At 36.9% G+C, this 17,208-nt stretch overlaps 3 protein-coding genes and 1 non-coding gene across 4 annotated transcripts in view; 2 read left to right on the top strand and 2 right to left on the bottom strand.

Annotated features, from left to right (window-relative positions):
* Window positions 1-2,170, top strand: part of LOC112519340 (uncharacterized protein C594.04c) — a 4,270-nt gene extending 2,100 nt beyond the window's left edge. Inside the window, exon 3 of the mRNA XM_025127398.1 lies at window positions 1,525-2,170. Within this exon, the coding sequence (XP_024983166.1) occupies window positions 1,525-2,007 (483 nt within the window). The 3' untranslated portion in view covers window positions 2,008-2,170. The remainder of the gene's footprint in view (window positions 1-1,524) is intronic.
* A 737-nt stretch (window positions 2,171-2,907) lies between these two features.
* LOC112519343 (uncharacterized protein At2g34460, chloroplastic) lies at window positions 2,908-6,481 on the bottom strand. Its single transcript, XM_025127401.1, has 5 exons — window positions 6,309-6,481; window positions 6,020-6,226; window positions 5,815-5,934; window positions 3,587-3,859; window positions 2,908-3,169 (listed from the first exon to the last, which is right to left on the bottom strand). Exons 1-5 carry the CDS (start codon window positions 6,426-6,428, stop codon window positions 3,005-3,007), a joined length of 885 nt encoding a protein of 294 aa, XP_024983169.1. The 5' UTR covers window positions 6,429-6,481; the 3' UTR covers window positions 2,908-3,004.
* Window positions 6,482-12,066: 5,585 nt separating this feature from the next.
* LOC112519934 lies at window positions 12,067-12,546 on the bottom strand. The gene is made up of 2 exons (XM_025128253.1): window positions 12,349-12,546; window positions 12,067-12,270 (listed from the first exon to the last, which is right to left on the bottom strand). The coding sequence occupies exons 1-2, from the start codon at window positions 12,544-12,546 to the stop codon at window positions 12,067-12,069; spliced, it is 402 nt and encodes a 133-aa protein (XP_024984021.1).
* Window positions 12,547-16,787: 4,241 nt separating this feature from the next.
* Window positions 16,788-16,894, top strand: LOC112520580. Its single transcript, XR_003070049.1, has one exon. It is a non-coding gene; the product is annotated as a small nucleolar RNA R71 (small nucleolar RNA).
* The last annotated feature ends 314 nt before the right edge of the window (window positions 16,895-17,208 follow it).

The following is a 17,208-nucleotide window of genomic DNA, read 5'->3' on the forward strand; positions in this document are numbered from 1 at the left end:
AAAGTATAAAATATAAATATTAAAAATATTTTTTCATATTATATATAATATATAATAATATAATTAATTCAAAAACTATTCAATATTGGACTCATTTCGAAGGTATTAACGAGACGATTATAATGATGTAATTTGTTAAAATAAAAATGTATTTTTTAAACATGTTATAGTTGATATATAATTATGTGCGTTAATTTGATAAGGGTGTAAAATGAAAATTTTAAAAGGAAATGATATAAAGTAAATTAATTATCTAATTACAGGGGTATGAAATGTAAATTTAAAATTAAATTTTTAAAAAATTCGGTGAATGTGAGGATGTGAGTGAGGGAAAGATGTGAGGAGGAGGGGGTGGGAAGTGACGTCAGGGGGTGGGGATATCAACCCCCTTATATTTTGATGAGTAAGATCTTAGTACATCAAAATGTATTGAATGTAACAATTTATCAGGTAAGTGCTTGCCAGGGTAAGAGTCGTAATCTTCATTTACCGGGTAAGACTCTCCATCATTTTCATCGTTCTTATTCGGTAAGATTCTTGACCCTTGTCATATTCATCCGATAAAGAAATTTATTCGGCAAACACTTACCAAATAAACGTTTAGTAAACTGCTCCTAACTGAGCACTGAAACTTTGAAAATAAGCATTTAGAGAAAGAAATAATATTTTAATAGAATTATTTGAATATTATAATTAATGTTGGATTCTTCGTAATAGAGAATTTGTTGTTGAAGTTGAATGTAATTTTTTTTTTAGAGATTTTGATTTTTGATTCTCAATTTTGAATAAATATTAAGAAATCTAAAGGAGATGCTCTAATTCAGCAGACCGTCAAACTCCTAATAGGAAGCTTGCTTATGCATTAATTCAACATTAATAATGTAGTTATTAAAAAAAAAACTAATAAAATATAATTACACATAAAATTCAAGATTCAAAAAATCTTTTCTAAAATCACTATGGTTTTTGCTTAGCATCTCCAATGAAAATTCTTATAGAAAATTACTTTTTGTAATTTTTTGTCGCATCAATACCAAATTAAAAATCTAAATAAAACTTCACAATGGTGGTTTTTAAGAACCCATTTTCTGGGTCCTATTTATTTTTTCTAACATCATTAGTTAGAATGTCAAAACATATAAAAGTTGTTAAGATCTCGTTACAGTTTTTACACGAATTTCAAGGGACAAGTCAAGGTTGTTGTATAAGAACTCCAAAGATGTGAGCGTATTGTAAAAAATCTCTCTCATGATGATTCTTATAAGAATCTATATTTTTTACTTATAAAAACCTTCCATTAAAGATGCTTTTAAGAGCCTACGATTAGAGATGCTTTCTAGAAATTTACAGGAAGATTTTAAATAACATATAAAATAAGTTCATTCAGAATCACTTGGTCCCCACTATTTTGGTTTTAATTAAATTTCCGTCCATTTAAAAAAAAAAATTCACTTTTAGTATTCTAACGGGTTTGTGGTTTTGAAATACATATATTGTTATGATAATTACTGGATGTTTACGCAGGTATTTCTAATCGGTATATGCATACCATTGTACACCGTCCACACGGTGAACCAACCATTGAATGTATGGGACATAGCCGCGATGTTCGTCTGCATAACCGGCATCATTTATGCTCATTTTGCAGACACACAACTCCACAGATTTGTGACCAAAAACGAGAAGCTAAAAGAGGTTGGAAAGCCAAGGGTGGCCAATCTTGATGAAGGCTTATGGTACTATTCTAGACACCCAAACTACTTTGGTGAACAGTTATGGTGGTGGGGTGTGGTCATCTTTGGGTGGAACCTAGGGTGCACCTGGGGGTTTGTTGGTGCATTGGTTAATAGCTTGTGCTTGGCCTATGTCACCATACTTGTTGAAAGAAAGATGTTGAAACAAGAGTATAGAGTTGAAGCATACAAAATGTACCAAAAGAGAACCTCTGTGTGGATACCTTGGTTCAAGACATCTACTAACCAAGTGCCTAAAGAAAAGGGTAGTTGATCGAGTAATGCGATCATGATATCTGACATATTTGGTCTAACTAGTCCATTGGGTCAGATACTTTAGGTCTTTCAATCAACACAAAGTGTCTTACTGTTGTGTTTGATGAGTGATTGTTGAAATGTAATTCCATATTTATCTATTATTTTAGTTTGTCCTAAAATAAATGTTGATTTTCAAATTGTCATTTAATTAATTAAAATATGGTAGTAATTATACATCTTGTTCTTTTTAATTATGCACATTTATTTCAACACTGAAGAAGTATAAATATCAAAAGTTAAGTTAAACACTTGAAGGTTACTTTTACAGCATTTTATTGTGAAGTTTCAAGTGTAAAAAAGTAAAAAAACAGGTTAGTTTCCCGTGATCTCAAGTCTTTAATCATTTATGCATAGATGTATAATTATAGACGATTGTCATTTCTATTTTCTTCAAGCATAAATTTCAAATGTTGTTTTTTTTAGGGTAAATCCTTTTTTCAAATAATGTTTTTTTTTCAGGGTAAATCACATGAAAAATTAACATACTTTAACTTGATTCATATTTTGGTTAACGTACTTTCAGAACTTTCATTTTTGTACCTAAGATGTAAAGTTTTAAACATTTAAGTACCCGAATAAGATACTTAAATGTTTAAACTTTACATCTTAGATACAAAGATGAAAGTTTTGAAAGTACGTTTCCCAAAATATGAATCAAGTCAAAGTTTCATGCAATTTGCAATAGCCAGAGAAATTACATTAATTTTTAATTCTTGGTTTCAAACAAAATTTTAGTATCCGTTGGATCACAACAATACAGCACCGCCTGTGTTTATCATACATAATCGGTCATGTTTGATCCCCAGAATTTGAATATTTCATTCAAACCAACGTTCAGTTGAGCTAATGATGATGTAATGCGGTATACCCGACTGCATCTTTTATTGAAAGCCAGGTACATACGACCGTATAGAATGGCATAGAAATATAACGGATACTTAGTTCCACACAAATTACCGTTCTTTGATGGAACCAAACAATTCCTCAAATGTCTTTTTAGGAGCTTCCGTTCGAGCAACTATCTCCACGACTTTGTATGAAGATTGCTGATGAAGCAGGGCCTCAACCGCCACTTCCGCTACCTGGTCTCTTGATATTGATCCTTCGGACAGCGTATCCTATAAAAAAGAAATGTAAGATGCATTTAGGAAAGCTCAACTGGTATTTGTTCCTTGGTGGACCCTAGTTTAAGTCTTCTCAGAACCACTGGAGGTCATGGGATGGGATTAGTCGAGATGGACGCAATCCAAAGAATGAACAAAAAAGAGTGCTTCTAATACAGTTTGACTTTCGAGGTCAAACGAGCCAATGTTAGGATGCGAATGTTTGCAGATTCGATTAGATATGAATGTAAACGTGACCATGCCCTGATATCGTATACGAAGAAGTGTCGATAACAAACATTGAACGTTTAAAACGGAAATAAAATCATGTCATTTTTGAATTTGAAAATTGATCGTTTTGACTAGAAAAAGTCAAAGTTATGTTCTGTTCCAAGATGTTTAGTAAAAAGGTAGGATTCTTTAGATGTATACCTCTGGTTCCATGACAATGTTGCCCTTTGGTGGGTCGTTTTTTAAGCCACCGGGCCTTATGATCGTGTAATCAATACCAGATTTCCGTATGTATTCCTCTGCTTTCAGCTTTGCCACCAAAACGAATCCGAAAACATTAAGGATTATGTAAGCTGGATTCAGCAACTGGCCCATTGCAGCACCGTTGACCAATATAGAACTTACGAGGATAAACTTGCTCACGCCACCTTTCCGACATGCTTCAACTAGGTTTACGGTCCCATAATAATCGACCTGAAACATAGGATTCCCCAAGATTACCGTACTTGGCCAAGTTTGACAACCATAAGTTAACTTATTTTTTTAGCTTATTGAAAAACTCTTGTTCGGTTAGCTATAAACCAGCTTATAAGCTCTTTTTGAATCTTTTTCCTATTTTTTCCGATAATATTTTCTCAATTAATTTTGCAACATGTACATCATTTTACATTGTTATTGTCATCATTTTACTAAGAGGTTGTTTGTTTACCTCTTAGGGGCTGTTTGGCAGTTGTTGAATGATTTAGTGCAGAATAGTTAAGAGGTCATAATGGTTAAGAGGGTCAGAATGGTTAAATGTTGAATGAAATAATGTTGTTTGGTAACTGTTATCTGAATGGCAGTAAAATTACCATTTTAACCCTATGAATGATTTAACCCTTTGAAATTCAAATTAAAAAAAATTAAAAGAAAACCCTCTCAGGCTCCCACAGTCCCTCCCACTCATCATCTTCAATAGTTTTAGGGATTTGTCTCTCTCTACCCTCTGCAATTCTCACCTTGAAAAAGAAGGAGCACACATACAGTCTCTCTCTCTCCCTCTCTCCACCATCGCAAGCCGTCGAGTCCTTTTTCGTCATCCTCGTCGTCATCGTCTTACAAGCAGCTCATTCCTCGATGTATCACCGAGGAGGTTACAGATCCTTCACTCCTAGCCGGACCAAGTCCGACTCGATGTATCACCGAGGAGGTTACAGATCCTTCACTCCTAGCCGGACCAAGTCCGACTCGATGTATCACCGAGGAGGTTACGGAGGCCGTTCTCCTGTCATTTATCCGTCCACCGACGAGGACCGACGAGGTGATTGAAGAAGCGGTGCAGCGATGGGGAATGGAAGGGGGAAGAAGAAAGGGAGCGACCAGGGGGAGATCTGAAATGGGCGCAACTGCTTGGTGGGTGAGGAAGGGTATTGATGGAAGAAATGGTAATCTGAATGGTTGAGTAGCCCCCCACCCTCAAAATGGTTAAGAGGTCTGTGTAACGATTCAGAGGGGTTTTTTTTTTTGCCAAACACATTTTACCTCTGACCGATTCAGAGGTTGGCTCTTAATGGTGACATTAAGAGCCAAACAAACAGCCCCTTACATTAACATGCATTCTCTGAATCGCTAAGAGGTGAATCTTGTTTGGTAAAGAAAAAAGTCTTGCCTCTTAATGGTTCTAAAACTCTCTGAATGATTTTGTATCTTGGGCCTCCCTTAACCATTTAGCGCCCTAATTTCATTTTGAATAATTACCAAACAATTATATTTCATTTTGCACTATATTATAAGAGCCTCTTAATCATTCTAACCACTTAATCATTCTGCACCAAATCATTCAGGAACCGCCAAACAACGCTTTAACATGACTAGTTTATGACTACCAATTATCTTATTGGTCAACAACAACTTTTTCAACTGGGAGTCAGCTAGTTTGCCAATGGTGTTAACGAGCCGACCCAAGCCAAGTTCAAGTTTGCTCGAGAAAATAATATCAGGCTCGAGCTCAAAAGCTAATATTTTTTCAATGTTCAAGTTTGATGATCCTTTAACAAATTTGAGTTATATATTATACCTAAAATTAAAGGTTTATAAAACTTGTTTATGGGCTTGAATTCGAGATTGATTAAATCATCTTCGGGCTTGAGCTCCATGTTTTTTATACATTTCGCTTCTATGATATATGAACATATGAATAATGTCTGGGGTCGAAAAATTTGATAGATATTTTGAACAATCGAGTCAAACATTAGTGTTATGAAGCCTGACTCGTTAAAATAAACGAACTTTATTATGTGTTCGAGATTGACTTTGAGCTCGAGAATTATTAAGCTCGAGCTTAAGACGTACCAGCGCGAGCCCAAGCAGCTCGATAAAAGCAACACCCCTATGCAGGAGTAGCCAGTAAATTGGTAAAATGAGAAGTGAAAGATGAACAAGCATGAAACCTTCCATGGAGCAAATAAGTCCCATGAATACTGAAAACCAGTAGCACATATGACAGCATCTGAATCATCACCAATGGCTTCCGCTAGCTTATCTGAACCCTCGGTTACATCTGCTTTCACCTGAAAAATGTATGGATTCCATTCAACAAATGAACAAATCCCACAAAATGATCGATTGCCATCATCATGTTTATAGAACACTTACGAATTGAAGATCTTGATTTTGATTAGGGAAGGTTGTTTTAGCCTTATCGGTATCACGAACACCGGCCTTGACGGAAAAACCCTTGGCCAGCAGCTGATCCACGATTCTCTTCCCAGTTTTTCCGGTGGCCCCTGCTACGAATATCTTCTTCTTCTTCTTTCCATCCTCACCCACCTGGTTTTCCGCTTTGATTTCACTTCTTTCCATCTGAAAACAAGCAAATCATCAACGGAGTTCTGAAATTCGAAGAAATTATCCTGAATCGATAAGATTTGAAGAGATTACTAACCCTGGTTGATCTGAGGTGAAAATGGGGGGTTTTGAAGGGTGAAAGAGTGATATTGGAGAAGGGTTTAATGGAGTGAAAGATAGAGGTTCTGGCGAGGAAGAAAGGGGAAGAAGTGGCCATTGATTATGGCTTCGTGATGTTTTCAAGTTGTATTGACAATCTTTGATGGCTGACCACCGCCACATAAATTTGGGGAATAAAGGAGTAACCACATTGCAAGTTTGCAACCCCTTTTACAATCAACAAACCGCGCAAGTAACATACAATTTTTTTTTAGACACATCAATATATATATACTTTAAAATTGAATATACTAAATTTTTATAGTGCATTTATCAATCTGTCGAATATTTTAAGGCATCTTTTTCCATTTTATATGCTTAAGTGTCTTTCAATAATTTCTTTTTTCATTAATATGCATTAAGATTCGAGTCAAATTCAACAACAATTCATGATTTAAAAATATTAAATTTTAATTTATCATATCAATAACTTATTGAATTCCATTATATATTTATATTGATACTAGTAGTATACCCGTAATGCAGCGAGATCTACAAATTGGAAAGTAAAATAACGTGTTTACAAGACAAGCCCAAATCTGCAGACTTGTCTTCAGATATCTGAAATACCCCATGGTAAAGCTTGAATCATACAGAGCAAGATCAATCATAGCTCCTCTGGTCCTTAAGGACCAGAGCCCTCTGGACTCGCCAACCAAAAGCAAGGCCAACCAAAGGCCCTCTGGTCAACCAAAGCCCCTCTGGTCAACAAAAATGAAGACGAAGTCTGAAGATAATTTAGTCCAAGAGGACTTAGTCATTAGTTGCCTGGAACCAAGAGCTCAGATACAAAGCTCGGACACAAAGGGCATGAAGACCGAAGTCTTCCGTACAAATATCAAAGTACTAGGATACAAAGCTCAACTCCTAGACACAGAGCCTCTACATAGTGCATGTAGAGCCTCTGGTCCCCTACTTAGCCCGTCTATGTAAAGGTTCCACGACTCATTAGTTTCCACACGAATTAATTAACCCAAGAATAAAATCAATTGCATCCTAAATTAGTGGAGTTGATTGAAACGTGGGCCAAGTATGAAAGTCTAAATATGCAGACTTGTCTTCAAAGATCTAGAGTTCGGGTGAGCTAAATCTGAAAAAAAAAAAGACTTTAGAGTTTTGGTGAGCTAAGTCTAAAAAGAAAGACTTCAGAGTTCGGTTGAGCTAAGTCTGAAAAAGAAGACTTCAGAGTTCAGGCTTCAGAGTTCGGGTGAGCTAAGTCTGGAAAAGAAGACTTCAGAGTTCAGACACGACTTTAGTCTTCAAGACTAATCTTTAGTCTCCAAGACTTATCTCTAGGTCTCTTAAATGTGTTAGTATAAGTCTGAAATAATAACTTTGAAAAATGACTTCAGAGTTGTACTCTTGAAATAACTCTGAAGAATAACTATGAAGAATGACTCTTTAGAGTTGTACTCTTGAAATAACTCTGAAGAATGACTCTTCAGACTTGTACTCTTGAATAATTGTGGAGTAACCAGAGGGACTCTAGTTGGTCTTCATGTTTAAAGATATTGGGTATTTGAATAACTCTGAACTCTTCTTTTTCAGACTTGTACTCTTGAAATAACTCTGAAGTATAACTCTGAAAAATGACTCTGAAGAATGGCTCTACAGACTTGTACTCTTGAAATAACTCCATGGTAAAACTTGCATCATACAGAGCAAGATCAACTAGAGCTCCTCTGGTTCTTAATGACCACAGCTCCTTTGGACTCACCAACCAAAAGCAAGGCCAACCAAAAGCCCTCTGGTCAAAAAAAAAAAAAAAAATGAAGACGAAGTATGAAGATGATTTAGTCCTCGAGGATTTAGTCCAAGAGGATTTAGTCATGAAGTTGCCTAGAACCAAAAGCTCAGATACAGAGCTCAGATACAGAGCTTTGACACACAGGGCATGAAGACCGAAGTCTTGCGTGCAAATAACCAAGTACTTGGATACATAACTTAACTCCCAAACACATATCTCTGCATAGTACATGCAGAGCCTCTAGGTCTCCTACTTAGCCTCTTTGTATAAAAGTTCCACGACTCATCACTTACCACACAAATTAATTAACTGAAGAATAATATCAATTGCATCCTAAATTAGTGGGATTTATTGAAACGTGTGCCAAGTATGGAAGTCTAAATATGCAGAATTGTCTTCAAAGATCTGAAATGTGTTTGCAAGACAAGTCTAAATCTGCAAACTTGTCTTTAGAGATCTAAAATACCCCATGGTAAAGCTTGCATCATACAAAGCAAGACCAACCAGAGCTCTTCTAGTCCTTAAGGACCAGAGCCCCAAATTCAAAAAGTACTCTACAAAATTCAAATACCATGATCAATTATCAATACTCCGAATTCAATAAGTACTCTACAAAATTTAAACCATAATCATAATCAACCAATCTAAACAAAAAAAATCATCCACTGATCCATAACAACTAATAGAGTGTTCAACAACTAATAAAACCAAATCGATTCATTAAGTTATGAACTTTTCATCAAATATATGTCTTCAAAAAGAAGTCTTGAATCGGCTGCAAGAAATACAGAGTGATTGTAAGTAACTATATATACACACAAATACATAATGTAATGAATGCTTAATAATCAATGATTGCCAAGTACCTTAATCGTGTAAAACCTCTTGATAGACCACGTTTGATGTATAAACTCCATGATGGTTGAAATTTTTGGCAGGTTTAACCAATACCTTTGTAGTTCCTTGTGATATACCTCTAGATAATGCGACGTAAAGTTGGCCATGAGAGAACACCGATTTTGGCAGATAAACACCTACGTTTGGGATCGTTTGTCCTTGAGATTTATCTAATCGTCATAGTGAAGCTCGATCGAACTGGAAACTGCTTTTGCTTTAGCTTAAATGGGAACATGTCATCTTCTGATGGGCATAAAGGAATCTTCGGCAAAAACACCCTCTTGCCATCATGTTGACCAACGACTATTTCAACATCGATTTCACTAAATACATAATGAATTTTACTAAATCATCTGCTGAAATTGAGGCAAAATAAGATTTCAACAGGAAAAGACTTGATAAAATGCAACTCTCATTTGTGTATGCGAAACTCAATGACACTTATCCATATGTAAGACAACCTTTGTCGGATGATTATTTTAGAAGCTACACAAATGAAGAACTTTCCCAAAATCATTTGGGAACCTACTAAAGATCAAGTTGCACAAAAAATGTATTTTCCACCTTTTCTTGAAGAAAAGATTTCTAACATTATAAATTTTTGAAGAAGAACAAAATCAACTCTTGTTGAAAATTAAAAACCTTGACCTGTCTATTTCAAATGCTTCAAAATGTAATCAAGTTCAAGATCCTGCAAATGTTTCTTCTACTGAATCTGATGTATCTTGTAAAGATTTTGGGGAAATGTTTTTCAACAGTCTGATTCTGAAATGCAATCAACTTCTACTTCAAAATCTTCAGTTGATAAAGTGAAAACTTTTGAAGAAATTGATTTTTCTGCTTGCATGAATTCTAACGTTTGTTCAAACGAATAGATTGATAAGTTTGACTTGGCACCAAAAAGAAAAGATTATTGTTGATGATATAAAATTAAAAGGGAAAGAGAAGGAAATCCCAGTTAAATTTTTCAAGGGTGATACTTCTAAACAAGTTCCTGATAATACCTATTATTCAAACAACAAATCTAAAAGGTATTCTTAGAAACATAAAAGAATTGAAAAATTTCCTACAAAACATGCTTGTAAATCTTAATTTTTTGATTCTGGTTTTTTATGTCTCAGATTTTGGTTTGAAAGAAAAATATTTTAAACAAGCTTGGCGAGTGAAGAAATCTTCTAAAGACATAGAGATGCTATTTTATTATTTGAGGTGAAGATTTTGATAACTTTTGGTCGCATAATTTTTCCTTGAATTTTGCACGATCACGATCTGTAACACGTTGTTTAGTGCATGAAATTATTAATACTTATGGTGTTAGTAAGTGTATGATGTGACTAAAATGGTCCATGTTAATGTTTCGTTCTTGATGCATTTTCTTTTATTACCGTCAATGTTATTGGTAAATAAAATACATTATACTAATTGAATTTATGTGTTTGACATTTGTAGTCACTTCGCACAATTATGTATTAGTGATACTAAACATTTTTATGTGTGGGTGAAAATTGATTATAAAGATTTCGTGTTAGCTAAATCTTTTATGAATGAAATTGGCATATTTGTTGAGTGTTGCACTTGATAAACCTTGAACTCATTACGACCATAGATTTATGACGGATGTCGAGTCCACCAAATAATAAAGTCGTCCAACTAACGACTAGTTACAACCAAAATTGTAGTAGTGTAAGCGGGGTCGAATCCACAGAGACTTGGTCTAACGTTGTACGACTAGCGAATCAAGTACATGATGAAAACGTAAAAACTAATAATTATGGGGGGTGTTGGATTTGATTATTTACTCTAAACATGCGATAAAATATAAATTAAAACAATTGATTAAAGACCCAACATTGATTCAATACCGGTTAAGATGTTAGTGCCTATCATCGATTCCACAAAGCGATCACAAAATTTCTCAATCTCTTAGCTCTTATTCACTAAAAACATTATGAAGACAATTGTGTTTCTTCCATTGTTCGGTCTCCATTTATACATTTTTTTCCTTCTCATTTCCACATATGGAACATATATATATATATATATATATATATATTTCTTCTTTTTCTCCTTTTTTTCTTTTTCTTGAACTTCTACCGATCATTATATAGGTGTTGAAAATCGTGTAGATGGTATAAGGATCATACAACAAACACTTCTAACTAAGAGTATGTAGTCTCATTCCAAAGTCCAGTGAGAGAAGTGTTTGGCTTACGGGTTAACTTGTGGTGTTAAAGTCAAGAAAGTAGGTGGTTAGGCTCAAAAGGGTGATCAAAAAGGACAAATGAATAAAGGTTGACTTTTAGGTTAAATGGTTAAAAGAAAAACATCAAAGATGGCCTTTGTCATTTCCACACACTAGTATTGCCTAGATGCAATCTTGAAGAGACCTAACGCAAGTTCTAGAGTGTGATGAACATGGAATATGCAATGCACACAAAAATGAAATGGTATCGAAAATAGTGTTCGACCATGGCTCAAAAGCTCACGGGTGCATTTTGTCTATAAAATTAGCGAGCTTCACAAAAGTTATCTCAAATATGCTAATCACGACTAACAAGTAAGTCATACAATCGTTCATGCTATGATGTTTATGGCATTGAAAATAAAGAAGATCGTCACTCATGCAATTCACTTAACAAATGCCCAAAATAAAGCCAAAAGTTCGAAAATTTTAGCGCTTTCTAACACACTCTCGCACATCCCCACACTAATTCCCTCCCCACACTTGAACCATATTGTCCTCAATGTATGCATTCATTGGCGTAGTCTAAAACATTAAAAAGCAAAGGGAACGAGAAAACTCCCCTGGATATGTAGACTTGTGCCCAATACACAGTCCAAGCGGGTGGTAAAAGCCTCTTTGCACCCGGGGGGGAGGGGGGGTGTGGTGGAACATCAATACTCACAAGACAACCTAGGAAATCAACTCATCAATCTCGAAAGATGACTAAAACTAAAAGAAACTAAACTAGAACGAAAATAAAGCAATAAAAATTGGGTTGCCTCCCAATCAGCGCCTTTCTTTAACGTCTTTGGCTAGACACTACCTAACCTAACTAACAACGGGCGGTGGCTCAAGAGCCATAACATCAACGTCCGTAGACTGAAAACCTTCATAAAAAGGTTTCAATCTATGCCCGTTCACCTTAAACGACTTACCCGTTTTCGGGCTTTCAATATCGACTGCTCCATGGGCATAAACCTTAACAACTATGAAAGGACCAACCCACCGTGATCTAAGCTTACCGGGAAACAACTGTAGGCGTGAATGAAAGAGTAAAACCTTTTGTCTGACCACAAACTCTTTCTAGGAGATGAGCTTATCGTGGAAAGCCTTGGTCCACTCCTTGTAGATCTTAGAGCTCTCGTATGCATCGTTTCCGATTTCCTCTAATTCTTGAAGTTGTAGCTTCCTTAGAACTCCCATGTCATCCATCCGTATGTTACACTTCTTGACAGCCCAAAAGGCCCTGTGCTCTAGTTCAGCAGGTAGATGACATGGTTTACCATAAACTAATCGAAAAGGGGACATACCTATAGGTGTTTTGTTGGTCGTATGGTAGGCCCATAAAGCATCGTCCAAACGCTCGGTCCAATCCTTGTGATTAGGATTTACGTTCTTCTCTAGAATGGATTTGATCTCCCTGTTAGAGATTTCAGCTTACCTGTTGGATTGAGGACGGTATGCGATTGAAATCCGATGAGTGACATGGTACTTCTTAAACAGCGCCTTGATCACTTTATTGCAAAAGTGCGTCCCTTGACCGCTTATGACGGCCCTTGGTGTGCCGAACCTGGCAAAGATGTTAAATCCAAGAAAAGCTGAAACAGTACGAGAATCGTCAGTTTTGGTGGCTTTAGCTTCCACCCATTTCGAGACATAATCGACACACAATAAAATATAGGTAAATCCAGAAGAGGCGGGAAAAGGGTCCCATAAAATCAATGCCCCATACATCAAAGATGTCACAAAATAAAATCGGGTTTTGGGGCATTTGATTTTGTGGTCCAATATTCCCCGTCTTTTGGCACCTATCACAACTCTTGCAAAACATATAAGCGTTTTTAAAAATGGATGGCCAAAACAATCCACAATTAAGCACTTTGTGTGCCGTACGCTTTGGACCAAAATGTCCCCCACAAGCATATTCGTGACAAAATCGAAGTGCACTTTGTACTTCATGTTGGAGGACACATCGCTTGATAATCTGATCAGAGCAATGCTTCCAAAGGTAGGGGTCATCCCAAATATAATACTTTGCTTGACTCTTAATCTTATCCTTTTCAGTTCTAGTCAATGTACCTGACAAAGTGTTGGTAACTAGATAGTTCACTAAGTCAGCGTACCAGGGTGTCGTCTGTTGAACGGTCAGAAGATGCTCGTCCAAAAATTCATCCTTCAAGGTAGAAGGATCCTCACCATTTAGCGAACAACTCAAATGATCGCCACCAAGTTCTCTGATCCACTCTTATCCTGAATCTCTAGGTTGAACTCTTGTAGAAGCAACATCCAACGGATAAGGCGAGACTTGGCATCCTTCTTCTTCATTAAATATTTAAAAGCTGCATGATCAGAAAAAACAATCAATTTAGTACCAAGTAAATACTGACGAAACTTCTCTAAAGCAAATACTATGGCCAAAAGTTTCTTCTCGGTCGTTGAATAGTTGCTTTGGGCACTATCCAACGTCCGAGAAGCATATTATTTCACGTGTGGGTCCTTACCAAACTTCTGTCACAAAACAGCCCCGACCGCGTAATTACTCGCGTCACACATGATCTCAAAAGGGAGATCCCAATTTGGGGGCTGAATTATGGGTGCAGAAGTTAACTTATCTTTTAATTTATTGAATGCCTTCTTGCATTCACCATCGAAGTGGAAGTCCACGTCCTTTTGTAAGAGACAACAAAGTGGTCGGGTTATGTTCAAAAAATCCTTAATAAATCTCCTATAGAACCCTGCATGACCAAGGAAGAACGAACTTCCTTAACACAAGTTGGGTAAGGTAGAGTTGTCTACCTCTATACCCTTCTTTGAAACAATATGACCCAAAATAAGACTATGACTAACCATAAAGTGACATTTTTCATAATTCAAAACAAGGTTAGTCTCTATGCATCTTTTTAAAATCTTGGTCAAATTGTTCAAACAGTCCTCAAACGAGTTACCATATACGGTAAAATCATCCATAAACACCTCAATGATACTCTTTACATACTCAAAAAAGATACTTACCATGAAACATTGAAAAGTAGTTGGTGCGTTACAAAGGCCAAAAGGCATATGCCTATAGGCAAATGTACCAAACGGGCATGTAAAAGTAGTATTTTCCTGGCGCTACCGGGATTTGATGAAAACCGGAGTATCCATCTAGACAATATTGAGACTTTCTCGCTAATTGTTCCAACATTTGGTCGATAAAGGGAAGTGGAAAATGATCCTTTCTAGTAGACGAGTTCAACCTCCTATAGTCGATGCATACTCGCCATCCATTTTGGACTCGAGTAGGCACCGACTCACCTTCGGTGTTCTTAACTACCGTCAAACCCGTCTTTTTGGGTACTACCTGAACAGGGCTTACCCATTTGCTATATAAAATTGAATAGATAATACCTGCATCAAGGAGTTTGAGGATCTCCTTTTTTAATACCTCCATCATAGGTGGGTTGAGGCATCGTTGAGCTTCACAGAAAGGCTTATAGTCATCCTCGAGTAGAATCTTATGCATACAAACTGAGGGGCTCAATCTCTTGATATCAGCTATAGTCCAGCCGATTGCCTCTTTATGCTCTTCAAGCACATTCACCAACCATTTTTTTTCTTCGCTTGATAGTTCAGTAGAGATGATCACCGGTAGAGTATTGTCCTTGCCTAGGTAGGCATACTTGAGGTGGTCCTGTAACTCCTTCAAGTCAAGTATCGGGCCTGCAAAATAGAAGGAAATAACTTAGTGTAAGAAGAAGGTAAATTAACATTGATACCTGAAACTTTTGTGTCGGTTAGATTCCTTGGCTAAGACCATCTCTTTAAGCTCGGGCCCTAAATAATACTTCTTTATCAACAAATTAATTGTCCTTGCATCTAGGTGCCTTATAATCGCAACCTCCAACAAATCTCGATTAGTCAAGTGATACAAATCATGAGTAATAGGATCCAAAACATCAACAAAACTGGCAGAAGACACATCACTGGGATATCTAATGGCATTAAATTTTATATTTAATGACCTCACCATCAAATTCCATAGTTAACGTACCATCATGAACATCAATTTTTGTTTTTGATGTTTTTAGAAATGGTCTTCCCAACAATATCAAAGGTGATTTGGAGGTATTATGCTCCTCCATATCTATGACATATAAATCAGCCGGGAAGACCAACTCGTTAACTTTAACCAACACATCGTCAATGACTCTCTTGAGATATACATTGGACCTATCGGCGAGTTGTATTACAACTCCTGTCCTCTAAAGAGGTCCTACATTCAGTGATGAATAAATTGAGTAAGACATGATATTTATAGATGCGCCTAAGTCTAACATGACTTTATCTATTGAAACATTACCTAACTTACAAGGAATAGTGAACATACCTGGGTCCTTGCACTTAGGTGGCATCTTTTCTCCTTGAAGCACGGCAGATACGTTCTCGCTCATGCTAACCTTATCGTTCCCGGTCAATTTCTTCTTGTTCGTATACAACTCCTTCAAAAACTTAGCATATCGAGGTACTCTTTTAATAGCATCTAAGAGTGGAATGTTTACCTTAACTCGGCGAAAAGTCTCCGTAATCTCCTTGTCTTCTTGCTCCTTCTTCGTTTGCTCAAATCTCTTTGGGAATGGTGGTCGGATGACCAATTCGGGCWTCTTTTCTTTGTCCTCTATGTTTTTACCTTCAACCTTGTCTTTATTTGACTTGTCGCCCGTAATCTCGGCCACTTTCTCTTCTTTCCTCTCGCTCCTTCTTGCTTTGGGTTCGGGATCCGGAACCGTCCTGTTTCTCAAAGTAATGACACTAACATTAGCTTTCAGGTTAGTTTCAGTTTGGGACGGTAACTTACCTTGGCTCTCAATGCGATTAAGCAAAATCACCATTTGCCCGATTTGAGCTTCCAAATTCTTCTGTTGGGCTGCTAAACTTTGATTCTGGGTTACCAAATTCTGGATATTCGTCATCGTCTCTTGCTGAAATTATTGAGTGTTAGTAGCAAGAGATTTACAATATCTTATAAAGACATACCTGCACTGCTTGAGGCTTGGTTGTTCGGCTGAAACGACGCTCTCTGTTGGAATGGCTGCTGGATTGGCCTTTGCTGGAATTGTTGCAAAGGTATTTGGGCACCAAAGCTCTGGTTATAAAACCTTTGATGCGGTTGTTGGCCTAGAAAGCCTGCGATGGTGTTGACATCTTCAGGTGCAACCAAAACATCCTCTTCGAGTTGCGGACACGTGTCCGTCAGATGGTTTGCCCCATTGTATATACCGCATGCCTTAACCTTCTCTTTACCCATAACTAATTGTTTAACGAGGTTAGTCAAATCAAATAACCTACTCTCAATGGTACCGTTATTAACCTCATTAATCTTTTGGGGCTCTCTCCTTAAATAACCTCGCACACTAAAATGCTGAGAGTTCTCAGCCATAGTGGTGATCAGAGCCCTCACTTGAGTTGGGGTTTTATTAAAAATTGCCCCTCCACTAGCGGCATCGATCATCTTCCTTTCCATAGGAAGAAGGCCCTCATAAAAATAATGCAACAAAAGTTGCTCGGAAATTCCGTGTTGCGGGCAACTAACGCAGAGATGTTTGAACCTCTCCCAATATTCATGGAGGGTTTCCACATCTCTTTGTTTGATGCTGCAAATTTCTCTACAGAGTGTAACAAATCGGGAGGCGGGAAAGCATTTATCTAAAAATAACCGCGCCATTTGGTTCCAAGTCATTACCGAACCAGGCGGTAACGACTAGAGCCAATCTTTAGCCCGATCTTTTAAAGAAAAAGGGAATGCCTTTAACTTTATAAGATCCTTCGTAACCTCGTTGGTTTCATGCTTAAACACACCATATGGAATTCCTTGAAGTGTTTGTTCGGGTCCTCGTTCTCCAAACCGTGGTAGGAAGGTAATAGGTAGACCAAACCAGTTTTTAAAACAAAATTTGTGTTACCTTGCGGATACCTGATACAGATAGGAAC

This window comes from Cynara cardunculus, assembly GCF_001531365.2.
Source record: "Cynara cardunculus var. scolymus isolate 2C chromosome LG 10, CcrdV1, whole genome shotgun sequence".
NCBI classification, from domain to species: Eukaryota; Viridiplantae; Streptophyta; class Magnoliopsida; order Asterales; family Asteraceae; genus Cynara; species Cynara cardunculus.

Coding starts and splice junctions, on each gene's coding strand:
- LOC112519934 (XM_025128253.1), bottom strand. CDS start 12,546: ATGTCCCCTTTTCGATTAGTTTATGGTAAACCATGTCATCTACCTGCT. Junction 12,271..12,348: donor TCTACAAGGAGTGGACCAAG/GCTTTCCACGAT, acceptor TCACGCCTACAG/TTGTTTCCCGGTAAGCTTAG.
- LOC112519343 (XM_025127401.1), bottom strand. CDS start 6,428: ATGGCCACTTCTTCCCCTTTCTTCCTCGCCAGAACCTCTATCTTTCAC. Junction 5,935..6,019: donor AAAATCAAGATCTTCAATTC/GTAAGTGTTCTA, acceptor TACATTTTTCAG/GTGAAAGCAGATGTAACCGA. Junction 3,860..5,814: donor ACTTATTTGCTCCATGGAAG/GTTTCATGCTTG, acceptor CCTATGTTTCAG/GTCGATTATTATGGGACCGT.